This window comes from Perca flavescens, chromosome 12, assembly GCF_004354835.1.
Source record: "Perca flavescens isolate YP-PL-M2 chromosome 12, PFLA_1.0, whole genome shotgun sequence".
Taxonomy (NCBI): domain Eukaryota; kingdom Metazoa; phylum Chordata; class Actinopteri; order Perciformes; family Percidae; genus Perca; species Perca flavescens.
The window spans coordinates 35,893,974-35,912,094 of NC_041342.1; the positions used below are offsets into that span (position 1 = coordinate 35,893,974).

An 18,121-nucleotide genomic window follows, 5' to 3' on the forward strand; every position below is an offset into this window, starting at 1 on the left:
GGTTGAAATAAACACATAGTTTACGGATTAACATGTGAAAATGTTAGCTCTCTACACGCTAAAATGGTGTGTTTTTTAAATGGAGTCTGGTGGGTTTAGGTTTGGCTGATGTTTCTGTGTTGAAGGACAGGTTTCCTGTGAATGGTGTGAAACGCCTCGGAGTTCTGTTAGTTTTTTTGGGGCTGTGTCCCAGCTGATAGCCAATCAGCAGAAGAGGCATGTCTGTAAACTCGTGGTAATAAAAAGGCAGAGAGCTCACAGCTCTATTTTAAAATGGAAGACAAAAATATGGATTTCTACATAAACTCCTGCTTCCTGCAGGAGTTAACTGCCATAGATACCAGCTGTTTCTCACTAAGACCAAAGCTAATGGTCTGTTTCTGCCTGGAAGTGATGAAACGAAAGGCCGATTGAAGCCCCTCCCCCAGCAGTCTGGTCACGGGCTGGTGTGTGTGGTGGGGGTCGTGACAAAACCATCCTGAAGCGTATTCTGATCCAGCAGTTAACAGGGTTTCTGAGTCTTTACAGCATAACATCTTTGATTAAATGGAAGTGGTGCATCATGGGAGATGTGGAGTAGGCCTGCTGTAGCAGTTCCAATAACATAAAAAACAATTAAATCCATTTTACCAAGAGAAAATGCAACATTACACATTTATGCTAAATGTCTTTTATATTTCACTTTCCTTTGTCATCCATGTGAGTCTCGCTGCAGGCAAGACTTAAAATCCCTCCACACAGCGATCAGTGTTTCCTGCGTGGCTCTGATGTTTAGACAGCCAATCACAGACATTATTAGGTCTTGGTAGAAGCGTGCTGATTGGCTGAGGGATTGTAATTAAGTATTGAGTGACGAGGCAATTTGGTCAGTGCATAAAGTATTGAACTGTGTGCCGGCTGCAGTTCTAAGAGCTCCTAGACATGAAACCAACTGGTTCTGTATGGTGTGTTTTCCAGGAGCAGAGTCCCTGTTTCTCAGGGGGGACCAGACCTCTGGCTGGCTGCTGACAGACCACTTTCTACACTGAGGGCTGAAGATGGCCATGGCTCCCAGCATCTACACCCCCCACGTCACCTGAATGGGAACTCTTCACTGGGTCCAGCTTCAAAGGATCTGTGATGGGAAACTGTCTAATCCAGCCTAGAGAGTAAGTGGTCCCACCCCAAGAGAGTAAGTGGTCCCACCCCAAGAGAGTAAGTGGTCCCACCCCAAGAGAGTAAGTGGTCCCACCCCAAGAGAGTAAGTGGTCCCACCCCAAGAGAGTAAGTGGTCCCACCCCAAGAGAGTAAGTGGTCCCGCCCCAAGAGAGTAAGTGGTCCCAGCCCTAGAGAGTAAGTGGTCCCAGCCCTAGAGAGTAAGTGGTCCCAGCCCTAGAGAGTAAGTGGTCCCAGCCCTAGAGAGTAAGTGGTCCCAGCCCTAGAGAGTAAGTGGTCCCAGCCCTAGAGAGTAAGTGGTCCCAGCCCTAGAGTAAGTGGTCCCAGCCCTAGAGAGTAAGTGGTCCCAGCCCTAGAGAGTAAGTGGTCCCAGCCCTAGAGAGTAAGTGGTCCCAGCCCTAGAGAGTAAGTGGTCCCAGCCCTAGAGAAGTGGTCCCAGCCCTAGAGAGTAAGTGGTCCCAGCCCTAGAGCCAAGGTTGCACTACAACATTAGCTTGACTCAGCTGATTTTACAGCCATAACGTTCATACTTCCCCTGTTTTTTTTTTTTTTTTTTTTTAACGCTAATTATCTGACATTCAAAGCCGAATATGACAGATTTACTGATTCTGAGCCTCAGAAATTCCCCCAGAAGCAGCACAGAGAGTGTTTAATATTAGACTCAGAAACATGTTAAAAAGATCATTGGTTTGCTTGATTTGCTAAATTCTACAAAGTCTAAGGAACTTTTGTAGGGCTTCATGTCAACAAATGTGACAAAAGTGTGCAAAAATGTCAGAAAAAGCAACAGATTTACAAAAGGTGAGAGCCCCAAAAGTCTGAACAATAACCTCTCCATATCTGGCCCTCGGCCCTCGGTGTGCTTCTCTTTCCAGTGTGGCTCTTAGTGGAAATGAGTTCTACGCTCTACTGTAACTGTCCTAGGCTGGGGGATTGTAATTAAGTGATGAGGCCCACCTAGTCTTGATTGTTTCCCTTAACCCTCGTTATAGGACTCTATTGATCCCACGATGGGGGGTAGTATGATGTTTAGACATGAAACCAACTGGTTCTGTATTGTGTGTTTCTCAGGGGGGACCAGACCTCTGGCTGGCTGCTGACAGACCACTTTCTACACGGAGGGCTGAAGATGGCCATGGCTCCCAGCATCTACAACCCCCCCCCACGTCACCTGAATGGGAACTCTTCACTGGGTCCAGCTTCAAAGGATCTGTGATGGGAAACTGTCTAATCCAGCCTAGAGAGTAAGTGGTCCCAGTCCTAGAGAGTAAGGTGTCTAGAGAGAAAGTAGTTCCAGCCTAGAGAGGAAGGTGTCTAGAGAGAAAGTAGTTCCAGCCTAGAGAGTAAGGTGTCTAGAGAGAAAGTAGTTCCAGCCTAGAGAGGAAGGTGTCTAGAGAGAAAGTAGTTCCAGCCTAGAGAGGAAGGTGTCTAGAGAGAAAGTAGTTCCAGCCTAGAGAGTAAGGTGTCTAGAGAGAAAGTAGTTCCAGCCTAGAGAGTAAGTGGTCCCAGTCTAGAGATTAAGGTGTCCCAGTCTAGAGAGAAAGTAGTTCCAGTCTCTGTGCTGTGGTTTCTGCCTGGAAGTGATGAAACGAAAGGCCGATTGAAGCCCCTCCCCCAGCAGTCTGTTCACAGAGGGGGGGGGCCGTGACAAAACCGTCCTGAAGCGTATTCTGATCCAGCAGCTAACCGGTTCCTGAGTCCTCCCAGCCTCCCTACATGGGTAACCTTTAGTTTTAAATGACCATGTCTTTTCATAGGATTAAATAAATGCAGTATTATAAATCTAGTGTTTTTTAAATAAGGTTCCTTTGCTCCGTTCTGCCGGCTGACCCGGTCAGTAGTCTGAGAAAATGAAGCCCCTGGTTTAAATGGTTGTTTTCTGGTCTTTAAACCCAGACTGATGTCCTGAAGTTGGGATCCCATCTCAGGTTTCCCTCCGTTAGACGGTTGGTTACACCTAGGGATGGGCGATCCCACACTTATAGGATTCAATACGATACATTTTCATTGATACCGTTAATTTCTTATTGGCAATTGTCATTAAAAATATTACCTTTAAAACCTCGTGAGAACTGAGGAAAATTGTTTTTCCTAATCAGATTTTTTTTTTTTTTTTTTTTTTTTTTTGTGAAACATCTTACAATTTAAATTTTTTATTTATTTAAAGAATGTCCACTCTAGTGGACAACAGGATCATTTGTGTACGAAAAAAGACAAATTTGGTAGATGTGGAGTCATATTTACATGAAGATAGTCCTGATGGCCACTATAATTGGCATTCATAAAATGGCAAATTTTTGAAAAGATACATAATGTAGTTTCTATCAGAACTCAATATATGATTCCTAACACCTTAATGAACAAGACAATATATATGATTATCATAGTAACAAAACCACAGACAAATAATATTTGACTCATTTCTTATCTTTCCATAAAATGTGCTTATGTTCCTATGCCGTCCATTTTGGATTGAAAGATGGAGGCGGTTCCCGGCCTCCCAGCCAATCAAATAACAAATCAGTGAAAAGCCCAGGATGTCCTCTGGACAGTCCAGCAGGAATTAAGAGACTTGCAAACGATTCCAAGGAGAGGAATGAAACTCAAATGTCCACTACAGTGGACATAAGTCAATGGGCTGGGTCTCACAAGACAAATGCAGACAATTTATACAAAATGTATTAGAATTAATATAAAATTTAAATTAAATATGAACAAAAACATACACACTTTCACTTTTCTTATTTCTCCAAGACCAATCTTGGCAGAAAAAGCTAAAAGGGGAAAAAAAACCACAACAAAAAAAAATCATGTTACGTTTCAAACCTCTTTGTAGAAGTAAACGTGTAACCCTCCCTGAAGCCAAACCAAGAGGTCCTAAAGATCAGAATAAACGAGGATTTCCTCATGTTCAATTGTTGGAATTGTTGGGGCTTTGTAAATTATAGAGTGTGGTCTAGACCTACTCTCTGTAAAGTGTCTCGAGATAACTCTTGTTATGATTTGATACTATAAATAAAATTGAATTGAATTCAGGTCCTATCCCCTGACCTTAACCACTCGAGGTCATAATGCCCAACCAATCAGGCTGCTGCGTAGGGCGGGTCTTGGCGTGGCCATGGTGGGATTGGTAATTTAGCTGCCAGTTGTGCTGTTGTAATCTTGCGGGTCAAGATGAGTTGTGTTATGGTGAAAGGTGTCGGTACCCGATCGGTTGTGTGTGTGAGAGAGATGGGCTATTCATCCTAAGTGGTGTTAAAATGTCTTCCAGGGTAACCTTTAACCTGGAGGATGGTGGGAGCTGTTCAGGTGATTAATGTTCTTCTCTCTGATTGGCTCTGACAGAACGGACTCCGCCTCCCGTGCGGTGATGTCAGACCTCCCAACGCAGCGGTGAGTGACATCACACCTGTGATGCGATGATGTAACAGCTGCTGGGAGATGATGTGAACAAAAGGCGGTGTAGCCCCCTCCTCAGGCAGAGTGTTCTCAGAGTGGGGGGGGTGGGGGGCCATGACAAAGACGGACCGAAGCGTTCTTCTGATCCCACGAATCAAAGCCCTACTTTACGTAGTCAGGTTTCTCCTCTACGTGCTGCATCACTAATCTCTGTTCTCTGATTGGTCAGGAACTCCTGAGGGCTGACTCCACACCAGAAGGGATGAAGTCTGGATTTCCCAGTGATCAGGCTAACCAGGCTAACAGCTAGCCTGCTCCTGACCAATAATATCCAGCTAAATATTTGAATGGTTCCCCCCTCTCTTATTCACCCATGTACCTGTGTACTTATCCCATTGGAAGTGTGTAATGTTTGTAGTATTTTCTGTAACCTCTGACCTGTATGTACCCTCTAGCCCTCCTCCTCTAACCCGGCGTGGCTAGGGGTCTCTTGTCACACTGCCATTGTTAATGGGAACCGGTTGTTAATGACTGGCCTGTAAAAATAAAACTGAAGCATCTCAACCAGACTAGATTAGTCCTGGAGCAGAGGTTTCACCTGATCAGTATCAGCCTGCGTTAAAATACTACTGGTGCATATTGTTCACTTAACTTCTGTTATTAAAGTACCAAAATAAAGTTAAATAATGCTTCATGTGACATTGCTACTGTTATATCGCTGTTCATATTGTTAGAAGGTTGAATATATTACAGCAGTTGTTGAAGGCTGGAGTTGCCAAATGTATTTTTTTTTTTTTTTTTTTTAAATAAGTCAGTTATTAAGGTGTGTGTGTGTGTGTAGTATTTTAGTGGATTAATTGGTTGTGTATTTAATAAAGGATCATGTATGTTCCTCTTCATGGGAGTTTTATTTGGCGTTCTTTGCACACAGTGTGTTGTCCAGTAAACTGGGATTATAATTACGGAGGAGTGTACGGTTTTAAGACTGTATCCTAATTGTGCCATCGTTGGGGTTAGTTGCTGGTGGTGGAGGCTCCTTTACAGTCCTGTAACCACAGGGAGGACAACCCAATGGTTTCGGACCTTAAATGGAGCTTCGGTGGGGGGGGAGATATCAGATAAATTATATTCTGTTCCATTTAGATGGAAACGGGTCCATGCACACTGATTATTCTATTTAAATCCTTAGTGTCTATGTTGAGACTGTGCCAGGTACCAAGCTGAAATACTGTCCCAAAGGCTTTATTTTAACCCTTCACTGAACCCAAAAAATCTAAAACTGATGTATAAAGTGGCATAACATTTGAAGTAAACAACATCCAGGGACAAATGGACACATGTTCCCATACAATTCTGACCCCAGGAGTTTAATGGGATGGTTATTTTTAACATTTGACAACCTATTGACCCTATTTCTGGACAAAAATGGCCAAAGATGTGTAGAGGATCAACTATTTTCGTTTTGTCAAGCGTATAGGTGATATATTTTCACAATCGGTTATTTCTTTATCATTCAAGTGTCTATTTCAAGATTAAATAGGGTACCAAGCAGAAATAATGTTGAAAATGCTTTATTTTTTAACCCGAAAAATCTAAATATGATATAACGTGGCATAACTTTTGATGTAAACAGCTTACAGAGACAGATGGACACATTTTTCTATACAATTCTGACCCAGGGAAATGATTTGTTATATTTTACAACATCTTGACCATCTATGGTCAAAAACAGCTAATTTGACAACGTTTTTATTATAGTAATAGCAGCCTGAAATGGGGTTTATTTGAACCTTTTATCCCTATAACCTATCCCGGAGCTGAAGAAACTGAGAATAGCTTTACTTTGGAAGTACACAAAACAAAGCAAATTAACATAAAAATAAAAAAGCCGACTAATCATCAACCTCCAGTTTAGGTAAGTTGGTGGCTGCGATTGGTTCCTGCACATCGCCATCTCCCTCTGCTCTCTTTTGGAACAATGTCAGTATTTAAAACTATAATTAAGGTATATATATACCTTTGTAGTCATAACTTAAAGTAATTTTTCAACAGTTTTTACTATAATCAGAGGCTTTCAGAAATCAAATCTGTATTCTAGCAGTGTTGGTAGCTAGAATACTTCATACATACTTACCTCGGGGAAAATTAAACATAACACAGCTGAAGGGCCTCCAAACAGGATTTGTTCCCTAACATGTATTTTACATGATTATGGTAATTTTACCACGCTCAACGCATGCAAGGGGGGGGGGGCAAGCGAGAAGCTATCATATCCACACAGTATCTGAGATATGAGACTCTGAAGGAGCCAGTTCACCGTACCGCATGATGGATATTTGTGAACAGATTCCATTAACATCAGAGGACTTGGCTTTGGATATTGGCTCTCACCAAAACTGCTCTTTACATGACAAGACATGACATGACATTTAGCTGACCCTTTTATCCAAAGAGACTTACAATAAAGTGCTTTCAACTGTGAAAGTTCAAACTCGAGACAACAAGTAGTAAGTGCAAGAACATTAGCTTTAAATAAGCAAAGCTACAAAGAGACATATGAAAGTGCAGGTTCAAGATTTTTTATTTTTATTATTTTTTATTTTTTTGTTTATCCGAGGTGTAGTTGGAAGAGATGGTTTTTAGCCTTCGGCAGAAGATGTGTAGGCTGTCAGCCATCCATCTTCCACCGAAGGCTAAACACCATCTCTTTGGAGTCGTTTTGGATAAAACTGCTCTAAAAGCTTAACAGGGGGATTAGATCCTTTACAAGACAAAGACCGAGGCTTCTCCATCAGGTGACTCATCATCACTGACTCTGTGGGCCATGTCACATCTCTGTTAATTCAATCTGAAGGAGCTCCAGGAAGGTATTCCTTCTTGGAGCTCCTGAAGAGCTCACTGATGATAGCCCTTTACCACCAACAAGAACCAGGTGCTGGTTCAGAGCTAGAGCTAGTGCCGGTTCAGAGTTGGTTCGAGGAAGTAAAGACAGATGATTGACCCCAGGGCACGGGAAGTAAAGACAGATGATTGACCCCAGGGCACGGGAAGTAAAGACAGATGATTGACCCCAGGGCACGGGAAGTAAAGACAGATGATTGACCCCAGGGCACGGGAAGTAAAGACAGATGATTGACCCCAGGGCACGGGAAGTAAAGACAGATGATTGACCCCAGGGCACGGGAAGTAAAGACAGATGATTGACCCCAGGGCACGGGAAGTAAAGACAGATGGAAGTAAAGACAGATGATTGACCCCAACAGACAGCATGATTGAGACAGACCTAGGAGATAACAGACAGTCTGCAGGCCAGAGAGAGAGAGGGAGAGAGAACGAACTTAGGGAAGGAAAGAAGGATGAATGAACTTAGGGAAGGAAAGAAGGATGAATGAACTTAGGGAAGGAAAGAAGGATGAATGAACTTAGGGAAGGAAAGAAGGATGAATGAACTTAGGGAAGGAAAGAAGGATGAATGAACTTAGGGAAGGAAAGAAGGATGAATGAACTTAGGGAAGGAAAGAAGGATGAATGAACTTAGGGAAGGAAAAGAAGGATGAATGAACTTAGGGAAGGAGGTAGGGAAGGAAGGAAGGATGAATGAATTTAGGGAAGGAAAGAAGGATGAATGAATTTAGGGAAGGAGGTAGGGAAGGAAGGAAGGATGAATGAACTTAGGGAAGGAAAGAAGGATGAATGAACTTAGGGAAGGAAAGAAGGATGAATGAACTTAGGGAAGGAAAGAAGGATGAATGAACTTAGGGAAGGAGGTAGGGAAGGAAGGAAGGATGAATGAATTTAGGGAAGGAAAGAAGGATGAATGAATTTAGGGAAGGAGGTAGGGAAGGAAGGAAGGATGAATGAACTTAGGGAAGGAAAGAAGGATGAATGAATTTAGGGAAGGAAAGAAGGATGAATGAACTTAGGGAAGGAAAGAAGGATGAATGAATTTAGGGAAGGAAAGAAGGATGAATGAATTTAGGGAAGGAGGTAGGGAAGGAAGGAAGGATGAATGAATTTAGGGAAGGAAAGAAGGATGAATGAACTTAGGGAAGGAAAGAAGGATGAATGAATTTAGGGAAGGAAAGAAGGATGAATGAATTTAGGGAAGGAGGTAGGGAAGGAAGGAAGGATGAATGAATTTAGGGAAGGAAAGAAGGATGAATGAACTTAGGGAAGGAAAGAAGGATGAATGAACTTAGGGAAGGAAAGAAGGATGAATGAACTTAGGGAAGGAGGTAGGGAAGGAAGGAAGGATGAATGAACTTAGGGAAGGAAAGAAGGATGAATGAATTTAGGAAGGAGGTAGGGAAGGAAGGAAGGATGAATGAACTTAGGGAAGGAAAGAAGGATGAATGAATTTAGGGAAGGAAAGAAGGATGAATGAACTTAGGGAAGGAAAGAAGGATGAATGAATTTAGGGAAGGAAAGAAGGATGAATGAATTTAGGGAAGGAGGTAGGGAAGGAAGGAAGGATGAATGAATTTAGGGAAGGAAAGAAGGATGAATGAACTTAGGGAAGGAAAGAAGGATGAATGAATTTAGGGAAGGAAAGAAGGATGAATGAATTTAGGGAAGGAGGTAGGGAAGGAAGGAAGGATGAATGAATTTAGGGAAGGAAAGAAGGATGAATGAACTTAGGGAAGGAAAGAAGGATGAATGAACTTAGGGAAGGAAAGAAGGATGAATGAACTTAGGGAAGGAGGTAGGGAAGGAAGGAAGGATGAATGAATTTAGGGAAGGAAAGAAGGATGAATGAATTTAGGGAAGGAGGTAGGGAAGGAAGGAAGGATGAATGAACTTAGGGAAGGAAAGAAGGATGAATGAATTTAGGGAAGGAAAGAAGGATGAATGAACTTAGGGAAGGAAAAGAAGGATGAATGAATTTAGGGAAGGAAAGAAGGATGAATGAATTTAGGGAAGGAGGTAGGGAAGGAAGGAAGGATGAATGAATTTAGGGAAGGAAAGAAGGATGAATGAACTTAGGGAAGGAAAGAAGGATGAATGAACTTAGGAAAGGAAAGAAGGATGAATGAATTTAGGGAAGGAGGTAGGGAAGGAAGGAAGGATGAATGAATTTAGGGAAGGAAAAGAAGGATGAATGAATTTAGGGAAGGAAAGAAGGATGAATGAACTTAGGGAAGGAAAGAAGGATGAATGAACTTAGGAAAGGAAAGAAGGATGAATGAATTTAGGGAAGGAGGTAGGGAAGGAAGGAAGGATGAAGGTGAAGAGCTTGTGGGTAGCCTGTGTCTTTAATTTGATGTATTTTCACTTTATTCTATTCTTACTCTGCACTGTGTGTGTGTGAGACTGTGTGTGTGTCTCTGTGTGTGTGTGAGACTGTGTGTGTGTCTCTGTGTGTGTGTCTCTGTGTGTGTGTGAGACTGTGTGTGTGTGTGTGAGAGACTGTGTGTGTGTGAGACTGTGTGTGTGTCTCTGTGTGTGTGTGAGACTGTGTGTGTGTGTGTGAGAGACTGTGTGTGTGAGACTGTGTGTGTGTCTCTGTGTGTGTGTGTGAGACTGTGTGTGTGTGTGTGTGAGACTGTGTGTGTGTCTCTGTGTGTGTGTGAGACTGTGTGTGTGTCTCTGTGTGTGTGTGAGACTGTGTGTGTGTGTGTGTGAGACTGTGTGTGTGTGTGTGTGTGAGACTGTGTGTGTGTGAGACTGTGTGTGTCTCTGTGTGTGTGTGTGAGACTGTGTGTGTCTCTGTGTGTGTGTGTGTGTGTGAGACTGTGTGTGTGTGTGTGAGACGGTGTGTGTCTCTGTGTGTGTGTGTGTGAGACTGTGTGTGTGTGTGTGAGACTGTGTGTGTGTGTGTGAGACTGTGTGTCTCTGTGTGTGTGTGTATGTGTGAGACTGTGTGTGTGTCTGTGTGTGTGTGTGTGTGTGTGTGTGTGTGTGACTGTGTGTGTGTCTCTGTGTGTGTCTGACTGTGTGTGTCTCTCTGTGTGTGTCTGACTGTGTGTGTGTCTCTGTGTGTGTGAGAGACTGTGTGTGTGTGTGTGTGTCTCTGTGTGTGAGAGACTGTGTGTGTGTGTGTGTGTGTGTGTGTGTGTGTGTGTCTGTGTGTGTGAGACTGTGTGTGTGACTGTGTGTGTCTCTGTGTGTGTGTGTGTGTGTGTGTGTGAGACTGTGTGTGTATGAGACTGTGTGTGTGAGACTGTGTGTGTCTCTGTGTGTGTGAGACTGTGTGTGTGACTGTGTGTGTCTCTGTGTGTGTGAGACTGTGTGTGTGTGTGTGTGTGTCTCTGTGTGTGTGAGACTGTGTGTGTGAGACTGTGTGTGTCTCTGTGTGTGTGTGTGTCTCTGTGTGTATGAGACTGTGTGTGTGAGACTGTGTGTGTCTGTGTGTGTGTCTCTGTGTGTGTGAGACTGTGTGTGTGTGTGTGTGTCTCTGTGTGTATGAGACTGTGTGTGTGAGACTGTGTGTGTCTCTGTGTGTGTGTCTCTGTGTGTGTGTGTGTCTCTGTGTGTATGAGACTGTGTGTGTGAGACTGTGTGTGTCTCTGTGTGTGTGTGTCTCTGTGTGTATGAGACTGTGTGTGAGACTGTGTGTGTCTCTGTGTGTGTGAGACTGTGTGTGTCTCTGTGTGTGTGTGTGTCTCTGTGTGTGTGTGTGTCTCTGTGTGTGAGACTGTGTGTGTCTCTGTGTGTGTGTGTGTCTCTGTGTGTGTGAGACTGTGTGTGTCTCTGTGTGTGTGTATGTGTCTCTGTGTGTGTGTGTGTCTCTGTGTGTATGAGACTGTGTGTGTGAGACTGTGTGTGTCTCTGTGTGTGTGTCTCTGCGTGTGTGAGAGACTGTGTGTGTGTGTGTGTGTGTGACTGTGTGTGTGAGACTGTGTGTGTCTCTGTGTGTATGAGACTGTGTGTGTGAGACTGTGTGTGTCTCTGTGTGTGTGTGTGTCTCTGTGTATGAGACTGTGTGTGTGAGACTGTGTGTGTCTCTGTGTGTGTGTGTGTCTCTGTGTGTGTCTCTGTGTATGAGACTGTGTGTGTGAGACTGTGTGTCTCTGTGTGTGTGTGTGTCTCTGTGTGTATGAGACTGTGTGTGTGAGACTGTGTGTGTCTCTGTGTGTGTGTGTGTCTCTGTGTGTGTGAGACTCTGTGTGTCTGTGTGTCACTTTTTTCATCGTTCTTTTATCTTTGAATATTATAAAGTGAATAAAGCTGTGAGCTGATTACATCATGTACCTGTTTGTAGGGAACCATCTGTTATTATTTTTGACAATTTGGTTGAAAGAAACCCAAAAAAATGGCACAAATGTGACCCGACACACAGAGTCCAGCTTTATAACCTTTAATATTTAATATTTATTCTCATTTCTTTCAGAATAAAACAAAGAAAATATATTTTATGACATAAATTATCAAAAGAAAGAAAATAATTTGCGTCTAAAAGAATGTTAATCTTCCTCCCTTATAATAATAATAATAATAATAATAACAATAACAATGATAATAACAACAACAACAACAACAACAATAACAATAACAATAACAATAACAATAATAGGTTTTGGGACTTTCCCTTTTTCTGGGACGTTGGCCTTTGTCCCGGAAGTGGCCAGCTGCTGCCGCCGCTGCAGAAGAAGAAGTTGCGGCTGTTCGCTCAACAGTCAACTTTAAAAAACGGACCCGGTTAACGGACCCGGCGGGATGGACACGGACACGGCTTCCCCGGTAAACAACACTGTAAACACATTTAGTTTAACTGGAGAGTTTCACACTGTTAGCGGAGCTAAGCTAACCGAGCTAGCCTGTACATCTAAAGGGGAGGAAACCTTCCGCCGCCGGACTCCATTCATAAAAACAGAGAATTAAAGAGAGGCGGCTAGGCTAGTTCTCTAACCGTGCTCACTACGTGGCACAGGAAAGACAGGCTCTATTATTAATGTGCTGTGGTTAATTCGGCCGTAACAAAACAGAATTGTGCTCCACTTAAAGGCTAAAAATCATTAAAATGTTCCGTACGTGAACAAGCCTTCATGAGAACAAACCGGTGAAGCAGTGCTGCAGGACTCAGTGTGACTGCATGTGGTGTTAGCCGAATCACAGACCCGCGAACATTCATTTGATCTAATTAAAATGTACGAGTCTGTCTGTGTGTGTCTCTGTCTCTGAACACAGAAGCTAAAAACAGCCGGAATCTGGATGGACTTTGGTTGAGGTCCTGGCTGTTGTTTTGGCGTGTTGGATGTAGCTGGGATGTTAGCTGCTGTGGAGGCCTTTTCATTGTTTAAATGACTGCAGTGAAGTACTAATATCACACGGTACATATATACTCTGTTACAGTACAAGTACATTTTTACAATGTTACATTCGTTCTGAAAGAGTAAAGTCTTCAGAGGTTTGTAAAGTAACTTAAGCTCTCAGAGAAATACTGAGTACAATTACTAAAGTAACGTTACCAGTTCCTCAGAGTGGAGCAAGGATGGAAAGAAAAGGGAAGGAAGGAAGGAAGGAAGGAAGGAAGGAAGGAAGGAAGGAAGGAAGGAAGGAAGGACGGACAATATGAAGGAAAGTAAACCGAATAAATATCAAAGGGGAAGAAAGGAAGGATGAAAGAAAATAGGCAATGGAAAAGGGAAGAAAGGAAGAAGGTAGGGAAGGAAGGAAGGAAGGATGAAAGAACTTAGGGAAGGAAGGATGAAAGGAAGAAGGTAGGGAAGGGAGGAAGGAAGGAAGGATGAATGAACTTAGGGAAGGAAGGATGAATGAACTTAGGGAAGAAGGTAAGGAAGGAAGGATGAAAGAACTTAGGGAAGGAAGGATGAAAGGAAGAAGGTAGGGAAGGGAGGAAGGAAGGAAGGATGAATGAACTTAGGGAAGAAGGTAAGGAAGGAAGGATGAAAGAACTTAGGGAAGGAAGGATGAAAGGAAGAAGGTAGGGAAGGGAGGAAGGAAGGAAGGATGAATGAACTTAGGGAAGAAGGTAAGGAAGGAAGGATGAAAGAACTTAGGGAAGGAAGGAAGGAAGAAGGTAGGGAAGGAAGGAAGGAAGAATGAGCTTAGGGAAGAAGGTAGGGAAGGAAAGAAGGATGAATGAACTTAGGGAAGGAGGTAGGGAAGGAAGGAAAGATGAATGAGCTTAGGGAAGGAGGTAGGGAAGGAAAGAAGGATGAATGAGTTTAGGGAAGAAGGAAGGAAGGAAGAATGTAAGACAGTCTGGCGAGCTCGGTGACTCGAGTCTGTTCGGTGTGTCCCGGCCTTCGTTTGGGCCGACCTGACATGCTGGGTCAGAGGGCGGGCAGTCTGACTCAACGACCAATCTGATTGGTGGAGAGCTAACCAGGAAACGGGGAGCAGGATGAGGTGACTAGAGTCTCTCAAAATCTGATGAAGATCTTTTAAACTGACCTTTGTTGATCTGAGATGAAGACAGATTCAGGAACTACACACAGACACACACACACACACACACACACACACACACACACACACACACACACACACACACACACACACACACACACACACACACACACACACACACACACACACACACACACACACACACACACACACACACACAGACACACACACAGACACACAGACACACACAGACACAGACACACAGAGACACAGACACACACACACACACACACACACACACACACACACACACACACACACACACACACACACACACACACACACACACACACACAGACACACACACACACACACACACACACACAGACACACACACACACACACACACACACACACACACACACACACACACACACACACACACACACACACACACACACACACACACACACACACACTATGTCTCTCTTCAACACTACTTTAGTCCGATATGAGATCAGATTCTCAACGAGACGCCATGATGGTCAGGGAGCAGCCAGACCCATGTAACACGTTCGTCCAATCAGCTGCCGGTTTTCATTTCTTGGGCAACAACACAGATTAGCACCGCTTGTTGCTATGGAGACGTATTACGTCTCACCTCTTCGCTGAGTTCTGAGGAACTTTCTGGACCGACTCGGGGACACTGATCAGCTGACTGGCTCTACTGCCGACGATCGGCCGTCTGGTCATAAAGAGCCCATATGATGCTCAATTTCAGGTTCATAACTGTACTGTTTTAAGGTTGTACCAGAATAGGTTTACATGGTTTAATTATCTGAAAAACACCATATTTTAGTTGTACTGCACATTGCTGCAGCTCCTCTTTTCACCCTGTGTTCAGCTCTCTGTTTTAGCTACAGAGTGAGACCTCTCAACTAGGTAAGGACTACATGCTCAGTAGCTAGGTAAGACTACATGCTCAGTAGCTAGGTAAGACTACATGCTCAGTAGCTAGGTAAGGACTACATGCTCAGTAGCTAGGTAAGGACTACATGCTCAGTAGCTAGGTAAGACTACATGCTCAGTAGCTAGGTAAGGACTACATGCTCAGTAGCTAGGTAAGGACTACATGCTCAGTAGCTAGGTAAGGACTACATGCTCAGTAGCTAGGTAAGGACTACATGCTCAGTAGCTAGGTAAGGACTACATGCTCAGTAGCTAGGTAAGACTACATGCTCAGTAGCTAGGTAAGACTACATGCTCAGTAGCTAGGTAAGGAGATTATGGTGAACTAGTGTGTATTGTAGCAGTGTTTTACCATTCAGAACGAGCTAGCATGCTAAAGGTTAGCCGCCTAGCCCCCTGGTTTCGGCTAAAAAGCCGTGGAGATGTTGACCAGCTCACCAGGAGACTGAAGGCAGGACACATTCAGAAACCAGATCTCAGTCAGAACACCAGGGAGGGATGTTTATTAAAGTGTGTATGTGTGTGGAAGCACCAGAGACACAAAATAAAACCCCAAATCCCAGAAAAAGGGATTTTATTTTCATCATATGGGCACTTTAAAGGCTGAGACGGAGGACAGAACCGTTCAACAACAAGTCTCCTAGCGTGTACGTTAGTTTCTCAGATTTATTAAAGTCTGATCTGGTGATTTCAGGAAGCCACTGTGGACGTAAAGATTAAATCGGAGCCCGACGACGACGTGGAGATCTGCTGGTATCCCGTCCTCAAGAAGCTGTCCGTCAAACTCACCGACTGCCGCCCGTTGCTGGAGGGGCGGGACTTCCTGTCTCTGGGTGAGAAACATCTACTATTGGCCAGGCGTCCATGCTTACATATACAGGTCATTTCACCTGACCAATCAGCTATCCTAACCTTAGCCACTCGATATGCAACCTGGACTCTCTGTCTCCATGTGTGTGTGTCTGAGTGTCTGATGTGAACCACAATCTGTGAAACTGGTCCAGTATTAAACCAGAACCGAGCTGTAATGTAACCCTACAGGACTAATGTTCAGCAGCAGGTAGAGTCCACTAAAACTAAACCAGACTCCATGTAAATAATCAGGACTTTTATCATCTTAAAACACACTTCATTCAAAGTGGACAGAAACTACATAAAACTATCAAATGCCGTCTTGGTTCATCTTTCCACTGTTCCAACAATCACCACTCTGGTTTGGCTGAAATAAACCCTTAATTCACCCATTTACATGTGGAGATATGCTGGCTCTATACACGCTACAAGTCCTGATTATTTTCATGGAGTCTGGTGGAGATATGCTGGCTCTATACATGCTAAAAGTCCTGATTATTTACATGGAGTCTGGTGGAAATATGCTGGCTCTATACACGCTAAAAGTCCTGATTATTTACATGGAGTCTGGTGGAGATATGCTGGCTCTATACACGCTAAAAGTCCTGATTATTTACATGGAGTCTGGTGGAGATATGCTGGCTCTATACACGCTAAAAGTCCTGATTATTTACATGGAGTCTGGTGGAGATATGCTGGCTCTATACAAAAGTCCTGATTATTTACATGGAAGATATGCTGGCTCTATACACGCTAAAAAGTCCTGATTATTTACATGGAGTCTGGTGGAGATATGCTGGCTCTATACACACTAAAAGTCCTGATTATTTACATGGAGTCTGGTGGAGATATGCTGGCTTATTTTTTCTAGGTTTTTAAATTCTTTGTCGCATTTATTGATATTTTGATCCAGTTTTCGATGCTTTTTTGAAGCTGTGTTGTGTCTCCGTCCTGCAGACGCCCACCCCCAGCTCCGGCGGCGCCCGCCGCCGCGCCCGTCCACCATCACGGGCAGGAAGATGGTGTACTGCCCCGACTGCCACAAAGGCTTCTACAAGCAGTCGCACCTGGAGGCCCACCGGAGGACCCACGGGGGCCAGAAGGCCAACGAGTGCTGGCAGTGCGGGAAGACCTACCCCACGCTGCTGAGCCTGGTGCTGCACCAGCAGGTCCACGACCGCGCCCGGCCATACAAGTGCTCGCACTGCGACCAGACCTTCGCCCTGAAGCGAGACTGGAAGACTCACCACCGCACGCACTCGGGCAAGTAGGGAATTACTAGGAGTGGGAATCACCTAGGGCTGTGTTCGATTTGAAGAACTTCTGAGTCGACTAACACTCGTTCAGTAGTACCGACTAATCGATTAAGTTGATTTAATCGACAGATCTGTAAATCTGAGTTTCTCCACTAAGAGTCATGTTAAAAGGATGCATATATTGAATAAGATAATACCTCCTTTGCATATTTAAACACATTTCAGAAAACGTGTAATTCAAGAAATAACTGCCTTAATGAAAGTAGTCAAAGTAGGTTTCACGGTGATATCTGTTAGGTCAAATGTCAACCCTTTAATTCTTGTGTTTACCAGAGATGTGCTCGTATGTTTCTTAGAAATAAGTCATTCAGCATGAAAACAGCATCAGACATGACTAATGGACTACAGAGATCTAAGTTGACTAAGACCAGAACCACCGATTAGTCCACTAATCCACTAAGAGGGAGCAGCCCTAGGATCACCAGAGGTGTCACGATACAATATCATCACAATACTTATGTCATGATACGATATTATTGTGATATTCTGTGATATATATATATATATATATATATATATATATATATATATATATATATATATATATATGCAATGTATTACCTTTTTTTCCAACTTAAAATTGTTACCAATTTCAAATGATGTCCCCAAAAGGGTCAGTGTAACACTTATCAGTTACATTCTCTAAGCACAAAACGGACATTTGGAAAAACAGAAAAATGGGTTCCAATATCCAATTTTTTAAATTTTTTTCCACCTCTACAAATTAAAAAATTGGATCTTTAAACTGTTTTTCCAATTTTCTGTTTTTTATTCAGAGGATCAGAAATTTAGAAAATTACAAAATTGCGGCTTGGCTCCAATTATTCATAATACTGCCATGGTGTTCTCTCCCTCGTTACCGCTTAGCTATCGTTTGGACGATATGGTTTCAAATCTGATCATGGGTTCCCAATTTAACATGCGCAAATTTTGGTTTCCGTAGCGACCAGGCGCTTGTTGTATTGAAGCCATGGAGAACAGTAAGCGGTGCTCTAGTGTGGCTTTATTTTACGTTGATAAAGCCCGTCAAACAACCCGGCTTTATAATCAAAATAAAAGAGTTTAATATTCAGGCTGAGAAAGAGCTTGTTGGGAGTCAGCTGGGTGGTAGCATACTA

The 18,121-nt window shown here is 43.4% G+C and overlaps 1 protein-coding gene and 1 long non-coding RNA gene across 3 annotated transcripts in view; both read left to right on the forward strand.

Moving 5' to 3' along the window:
• LOC114565325 (uncharacterized) overlaps positions 1–5,413 on the forward strand; it is a 6,226-nt gene extending 813 nt beyond the window's left edge. Inside the window, exons 2-5 of one of the 2 annotated variants that reach the window (XR_003693891.1) lie at positions 958–1,148; positions 2,227–2,399; positions 4,427–4,548; positions 4,784–5,413. This is a non-coding gene — a long non-coding RNA (uncharacterized LOC114565325). The remainder of the gene's footprint in view (positions 1–957; positions 1,149–2,226; positions 2,400–4,426; positions 4,549–4,783) is intronic. The other variant, XR_003693890.1, reaches the window with a different exon arrangement.
• Positions 5,414–12,105: 6,692 nt separating this feature from the next.
• On the forward strand, positions 12,106–17,086 carry LOC114565901 (zinc finger protein 525-like). Its single transcript, XM_028594228.1, has 3 exons — positions 12,106–12,234; positions 15,530–15,668; positions 16,645–17,086. The coding sequence occupies exons 1-3, from the start codon at positions 12,211–12,213 to the stop codon at positions 16,956–16,958; spliced, it is 477 nt and encodes a 158-aa protein (XP_028450029.1). The 5' UTR covers positions 12,106–12,210; the 3' UTR covers positions 16,959–17,086.
• Positions 17,087–18,121: the final 1,035 nt, after the last annotated feature.